Genomic DNA, 24,186 nt, shown 5'->3' on the forward strand with positions numbered 1-24,186 from the left:
TTGACTCATTGATTTTAGCAAAACTTGATCTATTATAAGCAAAGTCCCTTTTACGTGTTTTAATATCGGCTCGTCATTACTCTTTTTTCTTCTTACTACCGGAAAATCGCCGCTAAACTTTTTTTTTCCGTTAATAAGTAAGATTGTTGCTTTATTAAGGAAGAATACAGCAACTGATGTTTTTAAAGGGTTTAATTCCAAATTAACAATCGAGAAACGAATCAAATTTATGTATTTTTTAAATTAAAAAAATGAAATGATCGGTTTTTGTACTCAATTTACTTGTTTCAAAAAATGGTATGTAGAGTTCAACCGTATCGAACGTCAGGTCAATATCAGAACTGGGCAAGTGTAATTGAAAATCAAGGTATCAGTACTGATTCAGAGTTATGACCATAACACATATTAGACTTCTCAGTCTCGTACAAGTCTTGGCCAAGACTTGTCGAGTTTTAATCTAAGTCTTGAACAGGACTTGGCTAGTCCTAACCATATCCCACAGAGTTACAAAAGCTTTCCATTCTTACTCCCCTTATCAAGTTTCCGTTCAAGTAAAATTCTGAGAACATTATCATCCAGAGCATACCCCATTAACTTGCCAATTTCATGCAAATGTGGACGATTTGTAAACGAAATTTCCTTTAAATAAGAGTTCTTAATTAACCGTTATCTCTTAACTGCATATAAATCCAAGATGCAAATAATATGGTACCGGTTTAATTTGCATTGATGAAGGAAAATTAAAACTAAAGTCGTTGCATGGTTGTTTAGCCATTGTTCTGCTTATCTATAATAATAAAGAACAATTAAAATAAAATACATACAAGAGATCTTTGAAATTTTTCCAGCGTCTAAAGGCGGTATTGGTTTATTGGATTCAGTAGAATTCAAACAATGTTGTATTGGAAATTTTTTGATATTGCCATTCATAGTTATCGTTGATCTTCTCTGTTAATGACTGTTACGATTTACAATAGCCTTTGATACAATGACCTTCAAAGCAATCCGAGCAAGATGAGGAAAACAATGATAATTAACCACGTGCTGAAACCAAATATTCATAATTTCAAACGATATTATCACATTCACTTGGTCTTTTCGAGCTTGAGATTCTTAAGCATAAAGCGTTATAATAAAGCATTATAACTCGAAATTTTTAGTTTAGGTTTGCTCCCCCGAAGTAATAGCACTAAGTTCGCGCGCAAAAATTGGCCGCATTTTTTGAAGGGGGGATTAAGTGAAACCCGATTTCCCATCTTTTGCGTTCTTTTAGTGTGTTTTCAGCACAGCAAAATCCACGAAAAAGACAAACGAAACTAATACGAATAAAAACCAGCATCAAAGACAAGAAAAAAAAACGCCGTCAAAGGCAACAGCAAGTCAAAATGTCCAATCTTGAAATGCAGAAACAGTCGCGGGGATCACACCGCAGCGTTGCTACAAAGTTTAACAATGAGGCTGAAAATATCATGTCAAAAGATCTAGACACCATTTTAGAAGCAGACATCAACAGGCTAAATCAGGTAGCGACACTTCTCACCCGAAAGCAGAATTTTCTGGTAACTTTGAACCAAGAACTTCAACAGAACTTGACGGAGGCGGAAGCACTGGACAATGACATTCTGGAGACCGAGGAAGTTGATGACAAGTTGACACAGAACATTGATGCAATCAAACGCTTCACGAAACGTTTTGAGGGACCTTCAACAGCAGCAGATACTTCAACGCCATCTACTACAACGCTCTCCGATGCTATGAGGAACTCAGCCAACATCAAGTTACCAAAACTCAATCTGCCAGTTTTTTCGGGTAATTATATGGAATGGACTTCGTTCTTCGAATTGTTCAAAGGAGCAGTCATCGACAACAGTTCTCTTCAAGGAAGTCAGAAGTTGCAGTATCTGAAAGCAACTGTAAAAAGTGATGCCGCCAAACTGCTTGCCTCGATACCAGTTACCGATCACAACTTTGACATCGCTATGAATATTCTGATGAACAGATATGAGAACAAGAGGATCATCATTCGCACACACCTGCATTCAATTGTTTCGTATCAATCACTGACAACCGATAATGCCAGAGACTTAAGAAATTTAATTGAAGCAATGGACGAACATCGACTTGCCTTGCAGAATTTGGGAGAATCAGTCAACAGTCAAGACATCTTTTTTGTTTACTTGATCAGAGAGAAGCTGCCTACAGAGACAAGAAAACAATGGGAGCTGTCTTCAAAAGGCAAGGAACCTCAAAGTTATGCAGAGCTCAGACTTTTCTTAGAGGAACGCGCACAAGCACTCGAGGAAACAGCGCCAAATGGAGTAGGAGCGACAAAAACTCAAATGAACGGGAACCAACAACATTTGCACACACATTTGGCGACTTCTGAGCAACAATGCGAATGTTGTGAAGAAAAGCACAAAATTTTCAAATGCGGAAAGTTCAAGAAACTTCAGTAAGGGAACGTGCAGAGCTGATAAAGGTTAGAAAACTCTGTTTCAATTGTCTGCAACCGGGACACAGATCAGAAGATTGTGATGGACCGAAATGCAAGCAATGTGGTAGAAAGCATCATACTCTTCTTCATCGTGAAAACATCACAACAGAAACGCCAATCAGCAAACAACTAGCGGAACAACCAGCACCCAAGCAAATGACAAACAGAAGAACAACTCTATAACAACAACAGCAATTGCAAAATCTAAGGATGAAAACAAGTTCAAAGCAGCTATGACTCAACGCACTTCAGAAGAAGTCTTTCTTGAAACCGGAATTGTTTCCGTTAACGTTCACGGCGGGACAATTTTACTTAGGGCACTTTTAGACTCAGCTTCACAAAACAACCTTATAACTGAATCAGCAGTACAAAGGTTACAATTGAAGAAGAAAAGCAGCAACACTAAAGTTTTTGGACTAGGTGGGACGGTTCAAGACAACAAAGGTCGCGTGGACCTTCTTATCTCATCAAGGAACAGATCGTCCACTGTCAATATTAGTGCATCAATTTTGACAAAAATGACTGATAATCTGCAATCACGGTTCGTTGACACCAACCAATGGGAAACAGTAAAGGAGTTGGAGCTTGCTGACCCAGACATCAACAAGCCGTCATCATTTGAGCTCTTGATCGGAGCATCCCATTATGAAGATATAATGATTGGCAACAATCGACTAAAGGAGCCTAACTGTGGAATAATATATAGGCTATCAATGTTCGGTTGGGTCGTTATTGGAAGGGAACAGACAGACAAAACCTATACAAACGATCTGCAGACTTTCTTTATTTCTTCAGAGCCGGAAAATTTGCAGCGTTTTTGGGAAATAGAAGAAGTTCCAGCAGCGCAGCTTTGGACAGCCGAAGAAAAACGCTGCGATAATCACTTCAAGGAAACAACAAGAAGAAGCCCTGAAGGTCGCTTCATAGTGAAACTTCCCTTCAAGAACGAGACAAAAGCATTGGGAGATTCACTTCAACAAGCCAAAAAACGACTCCGCAGTCTTCTATTCAGATTGGAAAGACAACCCGACCTTTATAAGAGATACGCAGAGTTCATTGGAGAGTTCTTTCATCTCGGACATATGGAGAAAGTTCCATCATCAGAACTTGTCAAGCCTGTTGAAAACTGCTACTATCTTTGTCATCATTGTGTGTTCAAGGAGTCAAGCACTACCACCAAGCTGAGGGTCGTTTTCGACGGATCCGCAAAAATGACAACAGGAATATCTCTTAACGACAGACTCATGGTTGGACGAAAAATTCAGAAAGACCTTTTCAGCATTCTTGTTCGATTTCGATTACACCAAGTAGCACTTTCTGCTGATATTGCAAAAATGTACAGGCAAGTGGAATTGGACAAAGAAGACAAAGGTTATCACCGATTATTGTGGAAAGATCCAGATTCAGAGGCGATTGAAACCTTTCGTATAACTCGGGTAACGTTCGGCATTGCGTTTCGTCTTTTCATTCAATTCGACTACTGCAAGTTCTTGCCGAAGAAACAACAAACAATAAACTTCGTTTGTCACTAACAACTGATATGTATGTGGATGATCTACTTACAGGATGTGAAGATTCAAAAGCTGCAGAGAAGCTCCAGGACGCCATTATTACGCTTCTTGCTTCAGCAGGTTTTGATATACGGAAATGGGTATCCAGCGACTCAAAACTTGTCTCAAGACTAGCTGCCACTTTCAGAGAAACGGAAGACGAGAAGATAATTGAAAGCGAAGACTATGCCATTAGGACGCTTGGGATAAGGTGGAATCCAAATCCTGATCAATTTGGTATCACAGTAAAACTTGACAAGGGAGCTCCGTTTACTAAACGGCAAATCTTCTCAGAAGTTTCACGTTTATTTGACCCACTCGGATGGCTATCACCAACGACTATTCAACATAAATCCTTTGTTCAACTGTTGTGGATGGACAAACTTAGCTGGGGTCAACCTTTATCGGACCCAATTCTACAGCAGTACCTGCGACTTCGAGCACAACTGAAGGATCTTGAGAAATTAGTCTTCAACGGAAGGTTCTCAAGCCAGCCACGAAATCAGATTTGCAGTTGCACGTCTTTTGCGACGCTTCTACTACAGCTTATGTTGCTGTCGTTTTCATCAGACAGGAGACAGACAATTTCATTGAAACCAAAATGCTTACAGCAAAGACGAGAGTTGCACCAATTAAATCAGTTTGTGTGCCAAGGTTGGAACTTTGTGCTGCCCTGCTAGGAGCTAAGCTTGTTGAGGCAGTGACAAATGCTATTAGCGATGAACGGTTTTCAACTCCGAAGGTTTTTGCGTGGTCAGATTCTACGGTTACAATTGCCTGGCTACAAGATTATCCGAGGAAATGGAAAACATTTGTCGCCAACCGAGTAGCGAAAATACAAGAAATTATTCCAGCTATTAGTTGGAAATATGTTCCAACAGAAGATAATTCAGCGGATTGTGCTTCAAGAGGATTAGCAGCTGCTGATTTATTGGACCATAAGCTTTGGTGGAATGGACCAGAGTTGTTGCGGCAACCTGAAAACGCCTGGCGTTCACTTGACATTTTGTCACCTGCAGGAGAAGAGACCGAAAGAGAAGTAAAAGTACAATCTGAAAACGTGACAATGATTTCATCAAAAGAAGATAACGCAATTTTATTGATGATAAATCGGCATTCCTCAAAACACAAAGTTACAAGGATATTTACGTATGTCCAAAAGGTTCATCAGCAGTATTAAGAGAAGAATTTTAATCTTCAAAAGTGAAACAGCGGAAAACAAAAATGTCGGAAAGCTTAAAAGCATGCTCTTCAACGCCAAAGGAAAGGACTGATAGCAATGAGTCTACGTCTCAACCCATGATCCGGACTTATAATTCAGTCTGCTTACAAGGGAAAGAGTTATACGAAGGAAGACTTCAACTATACAGCTTCATACAGCGAAACTTTCTTCATGAATACAAGATCATCACGAATCAGCCCACTGAAGATGCAAGCAACAGCAGCAGAGACGCGACACAACATGACATTCAGCTACGTAACAAATTCACTGGACCAGAGGGGTTTGGTGGTATAGGTAGAGCCGGGGGTCCAGGTAGTCATGTCAGCGCCGGGGGCGCAGGTGAAAATGCGAGCTCAGTTTCTACTGCCAATTACTTAGGTACAAGTAGGGCCGGGGGTCCAGGTAGTCATGTCAGCGCCGGGGGCGCAGGTGAAAATGCGAGCTCAGTTTCTTCCGCCATTTCCCTAGGTAAGGGTAGGGCACGCGGTCCAGGTAGACTTGTCGGCACCGGGCGCGCAGGTGAAAATGCGAGCTCAATTTATACTGCCAATTCCTTAGGTACAGGTAGGGCCGGAGGCCCAGGTAGTCTTGTCAGCACCGGGGGCGCAGGTGAAAATGCGAGCTCAATTTCTACTGCCAATTCCTTAGGTACAGGTAGGGCCGGGGGCCCAGGTAGTCTTGTCAGCACCGTGGGCGCAGGTGAAAATGCGAGCTCAATTTCTACTGCCAATTCCTTACGTACAGGTAGGGCCGGGGGCCCAGGTAGTCTTGTCAGCACCGGGGGCGCAGGTGAAAATGCGAGCTCAATTTCCAGTGCCAATTCCTTAGGTACAGGTAGGGCCGGGGGCCCAGGTAGTCTTGTCAGCACCGTGGGCGCAGGTGAAAATGCGAGCTCAATTTCTACTGCCAATTCCTTAGGTACAGGTAGGGCCGTGGGTCTAGGTAGTCATGTCAGCGCCGGGGTGCATGTGACAATGCGAGCTCAGTTTCTACGGATTCCTTGGGTATAGGTAAGGCCGGGGGCCCAGGATGTCTTGTCAGCGTAGATGGTGTCGGGGTCTCAAAGGATCATGTCAGCCATGGTATTGGTTGGGCCGGGGGTCCTGGGGATCAGCTGTACATCGTGTCCACCGGGAATACAGACAATTCTAGCGAAACAGTACAGAAATTCAACAAAGATGAAACCAGAGAAAAAAATGTTTTGTTAACGCCTATGGAGCAGCCACTAAGGGGAGACACAGAAGACGAAAATTTCCTAGAAGCAGCAGTCTCAACAGCCTTTCACCATTTTTTGATGAAGAAAATAAAGTGATTCGAGTTGGGGGACGCCTAGCCAATTCACCTTACACAATAGACCGAAAATTTCCAGTTCTTATTTCAAGAAAATCACCAATCACAGAAATGCTTATTCGAGAAGCACACGAGAAAAATCTTCACGGAGGACCACAATTGACGTCATACACGCTTCGACGGACTATTTGGATACCTGGAGGGCTTTCTGTAGTGAAGGGTGTCTTATACCGATGCAAGCCATGTATCCGATTTGATGCCAAATTGTTACAGCCTCAGATGGGAGATCTACCTCGAGAACGAGTAGTGCCGTCATTTGCGTTCAGTCACTGCGGACTCGACTATTGTGGACCGTTCTACACAAAAAATGGAACTCGAACGCTTTTGAAAACATACGTTGCAATTTTCATTTGCTTCAGTACGAAGGCGTTTCACATAGAGCCAGTTATGTCTCTGACCAAGGAAGACTGTCTTGCAGCCATTAAATGATTTGTATCTCGTCGAGGTATTCCTGACGAATTATACAGCGACAACTCAACAACTTTCATTGGGACCAAGGGAGAGTTAGAGTTTCGACAAGCCTTAGCTACTCACGAGTTCGAAGCTTTGATATCAACATTCGGCAAGGAGAGCAAAATTACTTGGCTTACTATTCCGCCGAGAACACCAAATTTTGGAGGACTATGGGAGGCCGCTGTCAAATCTTTGAAACGCCACATGTACCGCAGCATTGGAAAAACAAAACTGTTTTTTGAAGACTTCACAGCACTGTTGGCACAAATTGAAGCAATTTTAAATTCAAGGCCTATTACCTCCGTTTCAAATGATCCCAATGATGCCTTAGCACTTACACCAGGACACTTTTTAATAGGACGACCAATCACAGCATTGCCTGAACCAAAAACAACAGGAAAAAGAAACAATTTCACTGACACGACAGAAGAAGAGGATGGAACATCTTATCAGGGACTTTTGGAAGAAGTGGTCAACAGAGTATTTGTCAAATTTACAACAACGGAAAAAATGGCAAACGGGACAAACAAATATTGACATCAATGATGTAGTAATAATCAAGGAAGAGAACACACCACCGACTCTGTGGCCAATGGGACGAATAACAAAGGTCTTTGATGGAAATGATAAAATAGTTCGAGTTGTTGAATTGAAGACATCATCTGGACTATTTATACGGCCAGTCAACAAGCTTGTCTTGTTAATGAAAAACGATAATGACATGCCGCCATTAAGATCTGACAAGGAAGATGACACAGATGTAGAGTGAACAACAGAGGATGCTGACGAGGAATGACATCAAGGAAATGTAAATTTCAACTGTACAAAACTGACAAACAAGAACTGATTGAATTTAAGAAAGTATCAATAAACTTGTGATGGGTTGCTGAGAAAAACTATTTACAGCAATTGACCACTTAACCAGAAAGCCAGTTTCAATGATATAATAATAAAGTTGAACCAGTTCAAGGAGGCCGGTATGTTAAGATTTACAATAGCCTTTGATACAATGACCTTCAAAGCAATCCGAGCAAGATGAGGAAAACAATGATAATTAACCACGTGCTGAAACCAAATATTCATAATTTCAAACGATATTATCACATTCACTTGGTCTTTTCGAGCTTGAGATTCTTAAGCATAAAGCGTTATAATAAAGCATTTCTAAGCAAGTGATTCAATTAATGTTGCACCGCAGCAATGACTAAAGTCAAATTTGGACAATTTTGTAAAAGAAAATCACTCTAATTAATAATGAAATGGTTCCTAATTACCCTTAACTGCATAAAGATTCCAGATGCAAAAATTACAGTACCGGTTTAGCGAGCACTGATGACAGAAAATTAAAGTAAATGTTGTTGCATGGTTATTTAGCCATTGCTATGCTTATTTATAGGAAGAAAGACAGTTAAACTAAAAAAAGATAGAAGAGTTTTCTTTTTTTTTTCAACCCATAAAGACGGCTATGTAATGGTAGAATCAGTTACAGTTTTCTGTTTTTGTCAATGATGGTTTTCGGGGATCTCTTCCGTTTCTGCCCTCCACGCATTTCTCATTCCCCCATTTATGTACGCATTATAGCACACGAATGGCTTTCAATGCTGTTTAAATATGCATATACGAATGAAATGCACAATTATATAGTACCATTACAGCAAAGTTTTGGCACTAAAACTTGTGTAACATAAACTTCTTGATGTAAGCTTTAAAAAATTCTATAATGTAAGCTTTAATACCAAACACTAATATTTTATGTTTTGTTTTTGTTGTTATTGATTATATGCATGGTTCATTTTCTTCTACATTTTTTCCAGCAATTTGTGTCAAAAGGTTTCGTACTTTAATGAAACAAAAAGGCTCGGTAATGTGCCATCGCACATAAGGTTCCGACCCCGCTCATCCACAAGTTTGGCAGAATTGTCTACCAAATGAGGAACAGATGAAAAAAAACAAAAAATTCAAGTATTTTTTAAAAAAAACTGGTGTATAAAACGAAAAGATAACCTCCAAAGCAAATAACTCAGTGGAGTAAAAAATGATGCATTATATTGATGAAATATGCCGATATTGAGAAAGCGAGCGAAGACGAACGGCAAATCAAACAACAACAACAACAACAAACATTAATTACATCAAAAAATTGATGTCCACTTTAAAAAACAAAGTCAAAATAGCGTCAGATAAAACTGAAAAAAAAAGAAATAACTTGTAATTCACGAGAAAAAATGGTTATTCACCAGTTCATAATAAAGCTTGGTAACAATGAGACAAAAAAGAACAGAAACTTTCAAGTTAGAAATTTCGCTGAATTTTTTAAAAAAAGAACAATTAATTTCAAAGTAATGAAAACCATTAGGAATCAACTAAAATATCCCATAGGTTTAAAACTACCAATGCTTCTATAAGAATGAATTAAGAACTCTTAGTGTTCAATTTTTTATGCAGTTACAAAAAGAACAAGAAATAGACAACAAACTAAAAATCAATTAAAACTTGCCAGAAAATGCTTTGGAAGTCGTAAAGCCATTTTTTGGGCACCAAAAATATGTTTGATTGCATCTTCGTCAAACACCGATGACGTATTATGTAGCCAATCATTAATGAAAATAAGCAACAATTAGACAAAAAAAATTGCAAAATTATGTAATAATTGTTTTTTTATTCGAAAAAAATTTATTTCCAAAGACATAAGAGCCATTAATTACAAACTAAAAAATTTGAATAGGTTCGTCCATTCTTCCAAAGAAAGCTCTTGAGACCTTCAATTATGCAGAATATGTCTTACGTCTACAAAAATAACGTCAAACATGACAAAAATCAAAAATTCATTTACTTTTTTTTGTGAAAAACACGCGTGGAAGCCAGTAAAGTCATAAGGAATTCTCTTAAAACATTAGATTTTTTCACACCAATCTTTTTGAGACCTTCCTTTTGAATATATTGTGACCTTTCATTAATGAAACTAGGTAAAAAATAGACCAAAAAGAAAAAAGCAAGATTATGTAATACTTGTTTTTATCGAAAAAAATTTATTTCCAAAGACATGAAAGCCATTAATAACAAAATGAAAAATTGAATAGGTTCGTTTATTCTTCCAAAGCAAGCCGTTGAGACCTGCATTTATCGAGAACAAGTCTTACGTCTACGAAAGGAACATCAAATATGACAAAAATCAAATATTAATTTACTTTTTTTTGTGAAAAAACCGTGTCGAAGCCAGTAAAGTCATAACGAATTCTTTAAAAACATTAGATTTTGTGACACCAAAACTTTTTGACACCTTCCCCGGACACAAATAGTGTCATCTTTAAATTTAATTAAGGAGACCAGGTAACAAACAGACAATAAAAAGAACAAAATTGCGAAGGTGAAAAGTTTTTTTCTCTTTTTGGAAAACAATTGTTTTCGAAGTCATGAAAGCCATTATCTATCTTCTAATATCAGAATGCCGGCTCCTCTACTCTTCCAGGAAAAGCCAATCAAACCGGGTCATTGTACAGGAGATTAAATACGACTAAAAAGATAAAGTAAAAAGACAGTTTTAGACAAAATTAAAAATATCCATTAAATACTTCGAGAAAGTATGCTTCAGATTGCTTTAGCAGCAAGAAAGATGCTTCAGATTGCTTTAGGTGTAATCAGCAATCGAAAATCATATCAAAAATATTGATCAATTTTGTTTAGAGAAAAATATTGCCAAGAAAACGAGTTAACAAGTAACAGTTACTACGCATAATTAAATCAAAACAATCTTTTATGTTAAAATTTAGAAATTTCGAAGAATTGAATCTAATTTCTAACAAAAGGTCCTCCTCATTCTTGACTTTAAACCAAAGTTATTTCATTTCATGTCTTTTTTTCGCTCAGAAAATATTTTATGATAGTGTTTAATTTAAAGAAAATGCTACGCAACCACACACTAAAAAAAGTTCAGGTAAAGTTACCTTAACGCAGTTAAGGTAAACCTCTGTTAAGGTAAAATTAAAGTAAAAGTTACCTTAACTTTACCTTAACTTGAGTTAAGGTAAAAAATTACCTGAACTGTGTTAAGGTAAAATTACCTTAACTTACCTTAACTTTTTAAATAATTTTCTGCAGTACAAAATTGTTTATTTTTAGTAAAATTGGCAAACCAAATGTTGAAGTTTATTACAAGAGCTTTACAATGATCCTTATATGAAGCAATTTGAGCTAATATTTGTCGACCTACACTACAGCAAACCCCAAAATTACTTTCAGTGAGTGCTCAAAAAAATTCAAAAAGGCAGTAACGCACCAATTTTGCAAAATTTGGTATTTTTATTTTTCACGCGCCTCTGTTTATGAATTGGCTGCTCACAAATCGATTCTGAGTGGTACCGAAAGAACTGGTTTTAGAAAAACGGTTTAGAGAAAGCTTAAAAGTGGTTTTAAAGTCCAATCACTTTTAAGTCCAACTTGAATCCAATCACTCTTTCTTATATATTAAGTTAAAAACTATAATTCCTTGCTTAAAGTAGATCTCTGGAAAAATGGATTACCCATAAATTGAAACCGTAACGACATATGGCCCTCATTTAGCTTCCATTTGTTTAAAGTCTTTCAGAATCAGATTGTTACTCTTCTTAGTTCGAACTAATTGCATTTTCCATTATAAGCACTGCTTCACAACCTATCCGATGAAGTGAAGTTCCTCTTTGATGTTAGGTGCATGTTTCCGCAACTGGACTCTCTATAAATTAAAGGGGACAAAATAAACATTTATGGAACTATTTCCTGCCGTTTATTAAGTTTCGCAAAGTTACAGTTAGGTTTAATATAAAAGCTTCCCACTCTTCAGCCCTATATATGTTTCTAGATCGAACCAGTAATTTGGGAGCCATTCGGGGTTTTTGAAGTGAACATCAATACTGAAGTTCCAGAAAAACCGGTTAAAGAGACTTTAATTTCTTTAAATTGTAACAACAGGAAACGCGGTTGTTTTAAAGTGGATCAACTTGAATCCGAATCCTCTTCTTTATATTTTGAATCAGAAACTATAATTCCTGCATGAAATAGATCTCTGGAAAACTGGATTACACATATATTGAAACCGTAACGACGTATGGCCCCCATTTAGTTTCCCTTTGTTTAAAGTCTTTCAGAATCAGATTGTTACTCTTCTTAGTTCGAACTAATTGCATTTTCCATTATAAGCACTGCTTCACAACCTATCCGATGAAGTGAAGTTCCTCTTTGATGTTAGGTGCATGTTTCCGCAACTGGACTCTCTATAAATTAAAGGGGACAAAATATACATTTATGGAACTTTTTCCTGCCGTTTATTAAGTTTCGCAAAGTTACAGTTAGGTTTAATATAAAAGCTTCCCACTCTCCAGCCCTATAGATGTTTCTAGATCGAACCAATAATTTGGGAGCCATTCGGGGTTTTTGAAGTGAACATCAATACTGAAGTTCCAGAAAAACCGTTTAAAGAGACTTTAATTTCTTTAAATTGTAACAACAGGAAACGCGGTTGTTTTAAAGTGGATCAACTTGAATCCGAATCCTCTTCCTTATCTTTTCAATCAGAAACTATAATTCCTGCATGAAGTAGATCTCTGGAAAACTGGATTACACATATATTGAAACCGTAACGACGTATGGCCCCCATTTAGTTTCCATTTGTTTAAAGTCTTTCAGAATCAGATTGTTACTCTTCTTAGTTCGAACTAATTGCATTTTCCATTATAAGCACTGCTTCACACCCTATCCGATGAAGAGAAGATTCTCTTTGATGTTAGGTGCATGTTTCCGCAACTGGACTCTCTATAAATTAAAGGGGACAAAATAAACATTTATGGAACTATTTCCTGCCGTTTATTAAGTTTCGCAAAGTTACAGTTAGGTTTAATATAGAAGCTTCCCACTCTTCAGCCCTATAGATGTTTCTAGATCAAACCAGTAATTTGGGAGCCATTCGGGGTTTTTGAAGTGAACATCAATACTGAAGTTCCAGAAAAACCGTTTAAAGAGACTTTAATTTCTTTAAATTGTAACAACAGGAAACGCGGTTGTTTTAAAGTGGATCAACTTGAATCTGAATCCTCTTCCTTATATTTTCAATCAGAAACTATAATTCCTGCATGAAGTAGATCTCTGGAAAACTGGATTACACATATATTGAAACCGTAACGACGTGTGGCCCTCAATTAGTTTCCATTTGTTTAATGTCTTTCACAATCAGATTGTTACTCTTCTTAGTTCGAACTAATTGCATTTTCCATTATAAGCACTGCTTCACACCCTATCCGATGAAGAGAAGATTCTCTTTGACGTTAGGTGCATGTTTCCGCAACTGGACTCTCTATAAATTAAAGGGGACAAAATAAACATTTATGGAACTATTTCCTGCCGTTTATTAAGTTTCGCAAAGTTACAGTTAGGTTTAATATAAAAGCTTCCCAGTCTTCAGCCCTATAGATGTTTCTATATCGAACCAGTAATTTGGGAGCCATTCGGGGTTTTTGAAGTGAACATCAATACTGAAGTTCCAGAAAAACCGTTTAAAGAGACTTTAATTTCTTTAAATTGTAACAACAGGAAACGCGGTTGTTTTAAAGTGGATCAACTTGAATCTGAATCCTCTTCCTTATATTTTCAATCAGAAACTATAATTCCTGCATGAAGTAGATCTCTGCGAAACTGGATTACACATATATTGAAACCGTAACGACGTGTGGCCCTCAATTAGGTTCCATTTGTTTAATGTCTTTCACAATCAGATTGTTACTCTTCTTAGTTCGAACTAATTGCATTTTCCATTATAAGCACTGCTTCACACCCTATCCGATGAAGAGAAGATTCTCTTTGACGTTAGGTGCATGTTTCCGCAACTGGACTCTCTATAAATTAAAGGGGACAAAATAAACATTTATGGAACTATTTCCTGCCGTTTATTAAGTTTCGCAAAGTTACAGTTAGGTTTAATATAAAAGCTTCCCAGTCTTCAGCCCTATAGATGTTTCTAGATCGAACCAGTAATTTGCGAGCCATTCGGGGTTTTTGAAGTGAACATCAATACTGAAGTTCCAGAAAAACCGTTTAAAGAGACTTTAATTTCTTTAAATTGTAACAACAGGAAACGCGGTTGTTTAAAAGTGGATCAACTTGAATCTGAATCCTCTTCCTTATATTTTCAATCAGAAACTATAATTCCTGCATGAAGTAGATCTCTGCGAAACTGGATTACACATATATTGAAACCGTAACGACGTGTGGCCCTCAATTAGGTTCCATTTGTTTAATGTCTTTCACAATCAGATTGTTACTCTTCTTAGTTCGAACTAATTGCATTTTCCATTATAAGCACTGCTTCACACCCTATCCGATGAAGAGAAGATTCTCTTTGACGTTAGGTGCATGTTTCCGCAACTGGACTCTCTATAAATTAAAGGGGACAAAATAAACATTTATGGAACTATTTCCTGCCGTTTATTAAGTTTCGCAAAGTTACAGTTAGGTTTAATATAAAAGCTTCCCAGTCTTCAGCCCTATAGATGTTTCTAGATCGAACCAGTAATTTGCGAGCCATTCGGGGTTTTTGAAGTGAACATCAATACTGAAGTTCCAGAAAAACCGTTTAAAGAGACTTTAATTTCTTTAAATTGTAACAACAGGAAACGCGGTTGTTTTAAAGTGGATCAACTTGAATCTGAATCCTCTTCCTTATATTTTCAATCAGAAACTATAATTCCTGCATGAAGTAGATCTCTGGGAAACTGGATTACACATATATTGAAACCGTAACGACGTGTGGCCCTCAATTAGGTTCCATTTGTTTAATGTCTTTCACAATCAGATTGTTACTCTTCTTTGTTCGAACTAATTGCATTTTCTATTATAAGCACTGCTTCACACCCTATTTGATGAAGAAAAGTTTTTCTTTGATTTTAGGTGCATGTTTACGCAATTGGACTCTCTATAAATTGTAGGGGACAAAATAAACTTTTATGGAACTGTTTCCTGCCGTTTATTAAGTTTCGCAAAGTTACAGTAAAGTTACATTTAGTTCCTTAGACCCGTCCGATAATGGGGATTGTCCCCATATATGTTTTAGAGGTGGTTATAATGAGTGGTTATTGGTCATAGTCCCGAAACAAGACCCGAAAAGGGTCATTTTGGTCATTTGGTACTGTACATTTATGTTGGAATATCTCCTCGTAGAGTGAACCGATTGTTGATCTGTTTTTTTGTTTGAACTCAGCTTGAGCAGTACTTGAATCCCTGCAAATGGCGTTTTGTTCCTTTCAGCCGTTTTTGAGAAATTGGCCTCGACACATACCCAGGTTGACCACCTTATACGAAACTTTGAAAACTTACTAAGACTTATACGCTGCCCTCGAAAACTTACAAAACTTTGTACGGCACCGCATAAGGCCGTAATAAGTTTTCTACGGCACCGTATCCAATTGATCAAATTGCCAATTTATAAAGTCTACCTTCCTAAAATTGGTTTTTAAAAAAAACGATTATCTTGTACAAGTCAGTTTTTCAATAATTTTTTGGCACTTTTCACATCTATGAAAAATTAAAAAAATTAGTACGGCGCCGTATAAGGCCGTACCAAGTTTTGTAATTTTTCAAAATTGTTTTTTCAGACATTAATTTGCTCTGCAGGCACACATAACGTTCAAAAATTTTACCTTGAATTAGTTTGAAATAGCAAAAACCTGTTACGCCCCTTGTGAGGCCGTGCAGAACTTTGGAAGTCTAATGATATCTTCTGCAGTTCATGTCATTAATCAACCAGAAAAAAATTCAGTTCCAAATATCCACAATAGCTGGTGAAAAAATACCTAAAAACAGGCCCACAGTTTATAGGAAAGAAAAGAAAAATTAAAGTGTTTGGTTTCCGTTCGTTTCAATTAAATCTGTTCTGGTTTCAGAAGAAAATTTTTTATTCAAATTTTGGCTCATTTGAAAACTCAGTTACTTTTGGGCCTTCACAACAAAAAGAGCCATCTTGCTGATCTACAATAAGATAGTTTAAACTATTTACAAGAATGATTTAAGAAGAATCTTCAAATGCGCAACAATAAATACATTTGATCGCTTTAAAAAAATGTAAATCAAGGTTTTATATTTTCTGGACTTCTATATAGTTTTGGCATCTAACTGGCTTATCAGCAGCGCAATTGGTGGCGCTTAAGTTGTTACTGCATGCAATGTAATTTGTTTGTCTTGAAAATTTGTTATTGAACGGTTATTCAAGATTCAATCCTGAGAACAGTGACCGATCTCAGATTCTATTGGCTGAGGTGTGCCTTTTGTAATCGAACAAATTTTTTGCGCGCAATTTGTGTTTTCCAGGCAATACTCAAGTCTCTTAATTTGGCTATATCAATGGTTGTTGGTATTTCAACAATTTTTCTATTTTTATTGTTTTGTCAAATTTCGGTGTATGTTGTTTTGTATCAAAACTGATGAAACACCATAACCTTCATGGCGAGGCGGGAAATTTTTTCCCATCTTACCATGAAGCTTTGTCTCAACTGGGAACGCAAAGACGGACTGAGTTTACTCCCAAAAACATGCTAGAGGTACCTTTTAACCACGTCAAGAATTTTTTCGGCATTTTTGGGCTCTAAAAATAGCTGAAAAAATGGGGTATACTTAGGGATTTGTTAAAATCTCCTGAAGTACTGAACCATATCTGTTCGGCATAGTCGCATTTTGATAGCACCAAACAGTTCATGTTTGCCCTGCTCGCTGTTTTTTTCATTCATGCTGGCAAAAAAATTATTGACAGCCAAACTTGAAATAAAAACAATATTTTTTATATAGATTTTAGCGTCGATAACGAGTTTCAAACACTCGTTTTCATGAAAACAGTTGAATAATCGTTTAAACAGTTCAATTTGTTCTTACCAAAGGTGATTGAAGTGGTAAACACTCAAAAAGTCAAACAAAGGCATCTATTGCGTTCCAGCTTATGATAAATAATTTTTTATTCGACTTTTTGTTCTGTAAAAAACATTTTACTATTGTCCCATCATTTTGAGTCCTTATTAGGTAGCAAGTACTACAAAAAACAATGGTCAGCAGTCAGTTGAGAGTGATAAATCACATAGTGTCTGCAAAATAGTCAATCATGCGTTTTGTGTTGCGATAACATCGTATATCGCTGATAAAATATGTAACTGCCGAAAATCCTAAATGTGAATATGTCTCAAACCTTTTAATGCCTTCTAAACTCATTCTGTAGCCGAATGGGACTACTGTTCAAGCCAAAACAATATTGAAATAGGAATAAGGGCTCGAAAAATGGGGAAAATTTATAACACATTGAAAATTTTTGGATTTTTAAATGTTGTAAATAAGTGAGGGGTAAAGTTTATCAAGGATAGTTTTTGATACTTTTTCAATAGACTTTCGCTCTTTATTAAGCACACAAGTGAAATAATTTCAACAGTGCAGACATCGTAACAATCGTAACATGTAAGAACTCATTTTGTCGTTTTCTAATTTTTAAAACTAATAAGATTTCAAGTAACCTTCTTTCAACCTTAATAAACCGAAGGAAATCTTTTGTATTGCAAGTGATCTCAATGATCAAATTTTCATTTCTTCCTAGTCCTCAAAATGTCTATCAACGTCATACAACTTCAAAACTTCAATTGTTGAAAGAACGCAGGACTCGAACTATGCTGCACTTTAAGAACTAGAAAATTTAAGTAAAATCTTAAAAAAAGTTCCGACTGTTTTTTCAATTGTAATTGATTGTTTTTAGTTTTTTGACGCCTCTTTCGTTTGCTATTGTTTGTTTGATCAATTTTCCTTCCTTAGCTTCTTGAAAGATTTATAATAGCTATTGGTAATGGAGAACTACAACAGTTTTTTCCTGAAATGACAATTTTTCAAATATTTTTGTGTGAAAAACATTAGGACACGCTATTTAAAGCAGCTGTTTCGCAGTTAAAAGTTTCTCCTAAATGGTTTCAATCATTCCAGGCCTAAGAACAGATTAATGCCCGAGTGAATTGAAATATTTACGGTGGATGTTCTGGCAGAGTCTGCAAATGCTGAGGAACGAAGTTTGTTTCGTCGCATAAAAAAGGCACTCCGTTTTTGGCCTTTTTTCTTGTTTCTCTGTCAAATATTAACCAAAATCGGTAAATTAGAGCCCATTCTCTTCCTTTTAAGCCCATCTTTGATGGAATTATTGGTCGCCTTCCTAAAAGTTTTTTGTGAAAGGATAATTTAACAGTGAAAGCTGGAAAACTTAACAATTCTCAAATTTTAATCGATTAGTGGTGTTTTGCGCAAAGAACAGGTTTTTCGGCGTGCAATTTGTGTTTTCTAGGCACCATTTAGGTCTTTGGAGCTACTTGTATTAATTGATGAGCTTAATTCAGCAATTTTACTTTTTTCACGATTTCATCAAATTTCTGTTGATGTTGTTTTATGTCAAAACACACAAAACACCATAACCTTCATGGTGAGGTGGGAAATTTTTTCCCACCTCATCATGAAGGTTTGCCGTGACCTAGAACGTGGAAGTGGACCAGAATTACACCCACAAATACGCCGGGAACGCTGTTTCACGTTGTTTTACGTCGGTTCCGGAGATCTTGGGCTTCGTTTTTAGCCCAAAAAATGGAGTACAGAACAGTATTTTCTTAATATCTCCTAAAGTACTGGACCAAATTAAACCGGAGTGGTCGCATTTTGTTAGCACTGAACTCCTCTTGCTTGCAGTGTTTGGTTCGTTTCCCAAATCGGCCTAATCAAAAAGTTATTAATGTTCAAATTTGAAATAGAATTTTCGGGCTATTCTGGGTGACCCAAATTTCGGTACAACAAAACACGCAATTTACCCAACAAGTGATAGTGATTTAGAATTCCCAGTTAGTGGGGAGTCTCCCCATATATATTTTGTATGTAGTTTTACGTAGTCCAGGTGGTCAATTTTAGCGAAACCTGCGCCGTACTTGTCCTATTTAGTCATTTGGTACGGTACCTTTATGTTGGAATATCTCCTCGTAGAGTGAACCGATTTTTGATCTGTTTGTTGATTTGAACTCAGCGTGAGCCGTACTTGAATCCCTGTAAATGGCGTTTTGTTTCTTTCAGCCGTTTTCGAGAAATTGGCCAGGACACATACTTCCATTTTTACCTATTCGTGTCCGGGTACATTTCAGGTATGTACATGTTAGACCAACAAAAAAGCCGAATTTAGCCCCACGAATTGGTTCCTTAGACTCCCCTGATAGTGAGGATTCTCCTCATATATGTTTTATAGTGCGTTTTCTGTAGTTCAGAAGGTCAATTTTAGCTCTGAAAGTGGCGTATCTCTCTTCTAGGGTCATTTGGTACGGTACCTTATTTTTGCTATAACCCCTTGAAGAAAGCACGGATTGGGCTCATTTTTTAATATGATGCGTATCTCAAGCAGTGCCAATAACTGTTTCAACGGCGTTTGTTTTTGTTCGGTCGTTTTCGAGAAATTACCCTGTAAACTTGACCCCATTTTGAACCCCAGAAGAGGATGACTGCCAGGTCTGGTCACCTGGTGACTTCAATATCGTCATTAAACTGTCCGAGAATTGGTTGTTTAGACTCCTCTGATAATGAGGATTCTCGCCATATATGTTTTGTTGTTATAATTATAATCGTTGATGAAGGTGTTGGGCATTTTGGGTCATCCAAGTCCTTTTTTGGTGCATTTGGCACCAACGGCTCGATCGTTAATAACTCTGCCTACAGTAATTTTTTTTCCTACTGAGTTGCATAGTTAGAGAGCTCATTATGCGTGCTTTCTTTTGATATAATGAAACCTGCGAAAATATTCACCAGAAGTTGTAAATTTGTGTACGAGCATGGGAAACGTCCCTATTTTCGATCGGACTCGGTCGATTTTTGCTAATAACTCTGTGTATAGAGGGAAATTTTTCATTTTGTTTAGTGATATGAACAGCTTAGTTCAAGACGGTTTCAATGGTATACATATCACATAGTGTTGTTTTCAAAAAGTAGTGAAATTAGCCCGCGAGTCGACCGTAATTTGGGTCATTTTGGACGTTTCTGACGTCCGTTCGTGACGTAACTTCATCGTAACCTATTCTCGTATCCATTGCAAAATGTATTTCCATGCTCTCTGAGTTCCATGGCAATGTTCCAGAACTCATGCCAAAATTTGGCGTTGGTCGGTTGGTGTTTTTTTTGGGGGGGGGTCGTTTGGGGGGGGGGGGGGTTGGCGCCGGGGGGGGGGGGGGAGCGGTCGCTTGGTGGGGGTGGCCGTGCGTCTCCTGTGTTGTCTTTGATGTTCTTTTATGTATACTAACAAAATGTTTTTTTCAGAGTTTGTTTTTGCTTCTCTTCTGTCTGCTGTCGTCTCCTGCCAGGTGAGTTCTTCCCGCTTCTTTTCTAGCTAGCTTGGCTAGCTGCTGCTTTCTTTCGGTCTGGTTTGCTCTGCACCGCAGAGCTGCGGTTTTCGGACCGGTTTTTTCGGTCCGTGTTCCCAAATCGTGGGAATGTGTTCTTGCAAAGCAAGAAGGTTCGTTGAAGCTTTGCGCTCTTCTTGGATTTTCAATTTTGCGCTTTTTTTGTTTGCTTCCGCTTTTTTTGGTCTGGTTTGCTGTGCACCGCACAGCTTCGGTTTTTACAGCTTAGGTCTTGTTCAACGTTTTGATATTCTACCTAGGAGTGTCTTAGTCCTAGTAGGCTCTGAAAAAGGGCTAATTGTTGCTCTAACTGGTCTGAGAAAAAAGTTCTTAATACGTTGTCAAATTTCGAGCTCAAAAATTATTCTTGTGCGTTTTCATAAAAAGTCTCTTTCAGTATAGTCAAGGACTTGTTCAAATGATCTGAGGGTCTACGTAGGAGTGTCAGAGTCCTATTAAGTTCTGATAGAGGGCTAATTGTTGATCTAGCTGGTCTGAGATAGAAGTACTTAATACGTTGTCAGATTTCGCTCTCAAAATACCATCTTTATACAGTTTAACAAAAAGTGTTTTTCAATATAGTGAAGGATTGTTCAAATCAATTGAGGGCCTAAGTAGGAGTGGGAAAGTCCAAATGGGTTCTAAATGAGAAGGAACTATCGTTCTAGGTGGTCTGAGATAGAAGTACTTAACACGTTGTCAGATTTCGCTCTCAAAATACCATCTTTATACAGTTTAATAAAAAGTGTTTTTCATTATAGTGGAGGACTTGTTCAAATCAATTGAGGGCCTAAGTAGGTGTGGGAAAGTCCAAATGGGTTCTAAATGAGAAGGAATTGTCGTTCTAGGTGGTCTGAGATAGAAGTACTTAACACGTTGTCAGATTTCGCTCTCAAAATACCATCTTTATACAGTTTAACAAAAAATTGTTTTCAATATAGTGAAGGACTTGTTCAAATCAATTGAGGGCCTAAGTAGGAGTGGGAAAGTCCAAATGAGTTCTAAAAGAGAAGGAACTATCGTTCTAGGTGGTCTGAGATAGAAGTACTTAACACGTTGTCTGATTTCGCTCTCAAAATACCATCTTTATACAGTTTAATAAAAAGTGTTTTTCAATATAGTGAAGGACTTGTTCAAATCAATTGAGGGCCTAAATAGGAGTGGGAAAATCCAAATGGGTTCTGAATGAGAAGGAGTTATCGTTCTAGGTGGTCTTAGATAGAAGTACTTAACACGTTGTCAGATTTCGCACTCAAAATACCATCTTTATACAGTTTAACAAAAAGTTGTTTTCAAAATAGTGAAGGACTTGTTCAAATCAATTGAGGGCCTAAGTAGGAGTGGGAAAGTCCAAATGGGTTCTAAATGAGAAGGAATTGTCGTTCTAGGTGGTCTGAGATAGAAGTACTTAACACGTTGTCAGATTTCGCTCTCAAAATACCATCTTTATACAGTTTAACAAAAAATTGTTTTCAATATAGTGAAGGACTTGTTCAAATCAATTGAGGGCCTAAGTAGGAGTGGGAAAGTCCAAATGAGTTCTAAAAGAGAAGGAACTATCGTTCTAGGTGGTCTGAGATAGAAGTACTTAACACGTTGTCTGATTTCGCTCTCAAAATACCATCTTTATACAGTTTAATAAAAAGTGTTTTTCAATATAGTGAAGGACTTGTTCAAATCAATTGAGGGCCTAAATAGGAGTGGGAAAATCCAAATGGGTTCTGAATGAGAAGGAGTTATCGTTCTAGGTGGTCTTAGATAGAAGTACTTAACACGTTGTCAGATTTCGCACTCAAAATACCATCTTTATACAGTTTAACAAAAAGTTGTTTTCAAAATAGTGAAGGACTTGTTCAAATCAATTGAGGGCCTAAGTAGGAGTGGGAAAGTCCAAATGGGTTCTAAATGAGAAGGAACTATCGTTCTAGGTTGTCTGAGATAGAAGTACTCAACACGTTGTCAGATTTCGCTCTCAAAATACCATCTTTATACAGTTTAATAAAAAGTGTTTTTCAATATAGTGGAGGACTTGTTCAAATCAATTGAGGGCCTAAGTAGGAGTGGGAAAGTCCAAATGGGCTCTAAATGAGAAGGGATTATCGTTCTAGGTGGTCTGAGATAGAAGTACTTAACACGTTGTCAGATTTCGCTCTCAAAATACCATCTTTATACAGTTTAATAAAAAGTGTTTTTCAATATAGTGAAGGACTTGTTCAAATCAATTGAGGGCCTAAGTAGGAGTGGGAAAATCCAAATGGGTTCTGAATGAGAAGGAGTTATCGTTCTAGGTGGTCTGAGATAGAAGTACTTAACACGTTGTCAGATTTCGCACTCAAAATACCATCTTTATGCAGTTTAACAAAAAGTTGTTTTCAATATAGTGAAGGACTTGTTCAAATCAATTGAGGGCCTAAGTAGGAGTGGGAAAGTCCAAATGGGTTCTAAATGAGAAGGAACTATCGTTCTAGGTTGTCTGAGATAGAAGTACTCAACACGTTGTCAGATTTCGCTCTCAAAATACCATCTTTATACAGTTTAATAAAAAGTGTTTTTCAATATAGTGGAGGACTTGTTCAAATCAATTGAGGGCCTAAGTAGGAGTGGGAAAGTCCAAATGGGCTCTAAATGAGAAGGGATTATCGTTCTAGGTGGTCTGAGATAGAAGTACTTAACACGTTGTCAGATCTCGCACTCAAAATACCATCTTTATACAGTTTAACAAAAAGTGTTTTTCAATATAGTGAAGGACTTGTTCAAATCAATTGAGGGCCTATGTAGGAGTGGGAAAGTTCAAATGGGCTCTAAATGGGAAGGGATTATCGTTCTAGGTGGTCTGAGATAGAAGTACTTAACACGTTGTCAGATTTCGCGCTCAAAATACCATCTTTATACAGTTTAACAAAAAGTGTTTTTCAATATAGTGAAGGACTTGTTCAAATCAATTTAGGGCCTAAGTAGGAGTGGGAAAGTCCAAATGGGTTCTAAATGAGAAGGAACTATCGTTCCAGGTGGTCTGAGATAGAAGTACTTAACACGTTGTCAGATTTCGCACTCAAAAAACAATCTTTATACAGTTTAACAAAAGGTTGTTTTCAATATAGTGAAGGACTCGTTCAAATCAGTTGAGGGCCTAAGGAGGAGTGGGAAAGTCCAAATGGGTTCTAAATGAGAAGGAACTATCGTTCTAGGTGGTCTGAGATAGAAGTACTTAACACGTTGTCAGATTTCGCTCTCAAAATACCATCTTTATACAGTTTAATAAAAAGTGTTTTTCAATATAGTGAAGGACTTGTTCAAATCAATTGAGGGCCTAAGTAGGAGTGGGAAACTCCAAATGGGTTCTAAATGAGAAGGAATTATCGTTCTAGGTGGTCTGAGATAGAAGTACTTAACACGTTGTCAGATTTCGCACTCAAAATACCATCTTTATACAGTTTAACAAAAAGTTGTTTTCAATATAGTGAAGGACTTGTTCAAATCAATTGAGGGCCTAAGTAGGAGTGGGAAAGTCCAAATGGGTTCTAGATGAGAAGGAATTATTGTTCTAGGTGGTCTGAGATAGAAGTACTTAACACGTTGTCAGATTTCGATCTCAAAATACCATCTTTATACAGTTTAACAAAAAGTGTTTTTCAATATAGTGAAGGACTTGTTCAAATAAATTGAGGGCCTAAGTAGGAGTGGGGAAAGTCCAAATGGGTTCTAAATGAGAAG

The 24,186-nt window shown here is 37.4% G+C and overlaps 1 protein-coding gene across 1 annotated transcript; it reads left to right on the forward strand.

The window, feature by feature from the left end:
- Positions 1-2,727: 2,727 nt before the first annotated feature.
- LOC142345120 (uncharacterized) lies at positions 2,728-4,724 on the forward strand. Its single transcript, XM_075397207.1, has 2 exons — positions 2,728-3,865; positions 4,060-4,724. The coding sequence occupies exons 1-2, from the start codon at positions 2,728-2,730 to the stop codon at positions 4,722-4,724; spliced, it is 1,803 nt and encodes a 600-aa protein (XP_075253322.1).
- Positions 4,725-24,186: the final 19,462 nt, after the last annotated feature.

The sequence above is a fragment of the Convolutriloba macropyga genome, chromosome 8 (assembly GCF_964194025.1).
Source record: "Convolutriloba macropyga chromosome 8, txConMacr16.3, whole genome shotgun sequence".
Classification (NCBI taxonomy): domain Eukaryota; kingdom Metazoa; phylum Xenacoelomorpha; order Acoela; family Convolutidae; genus Convolutriloba; species Convolutriloba macropyga.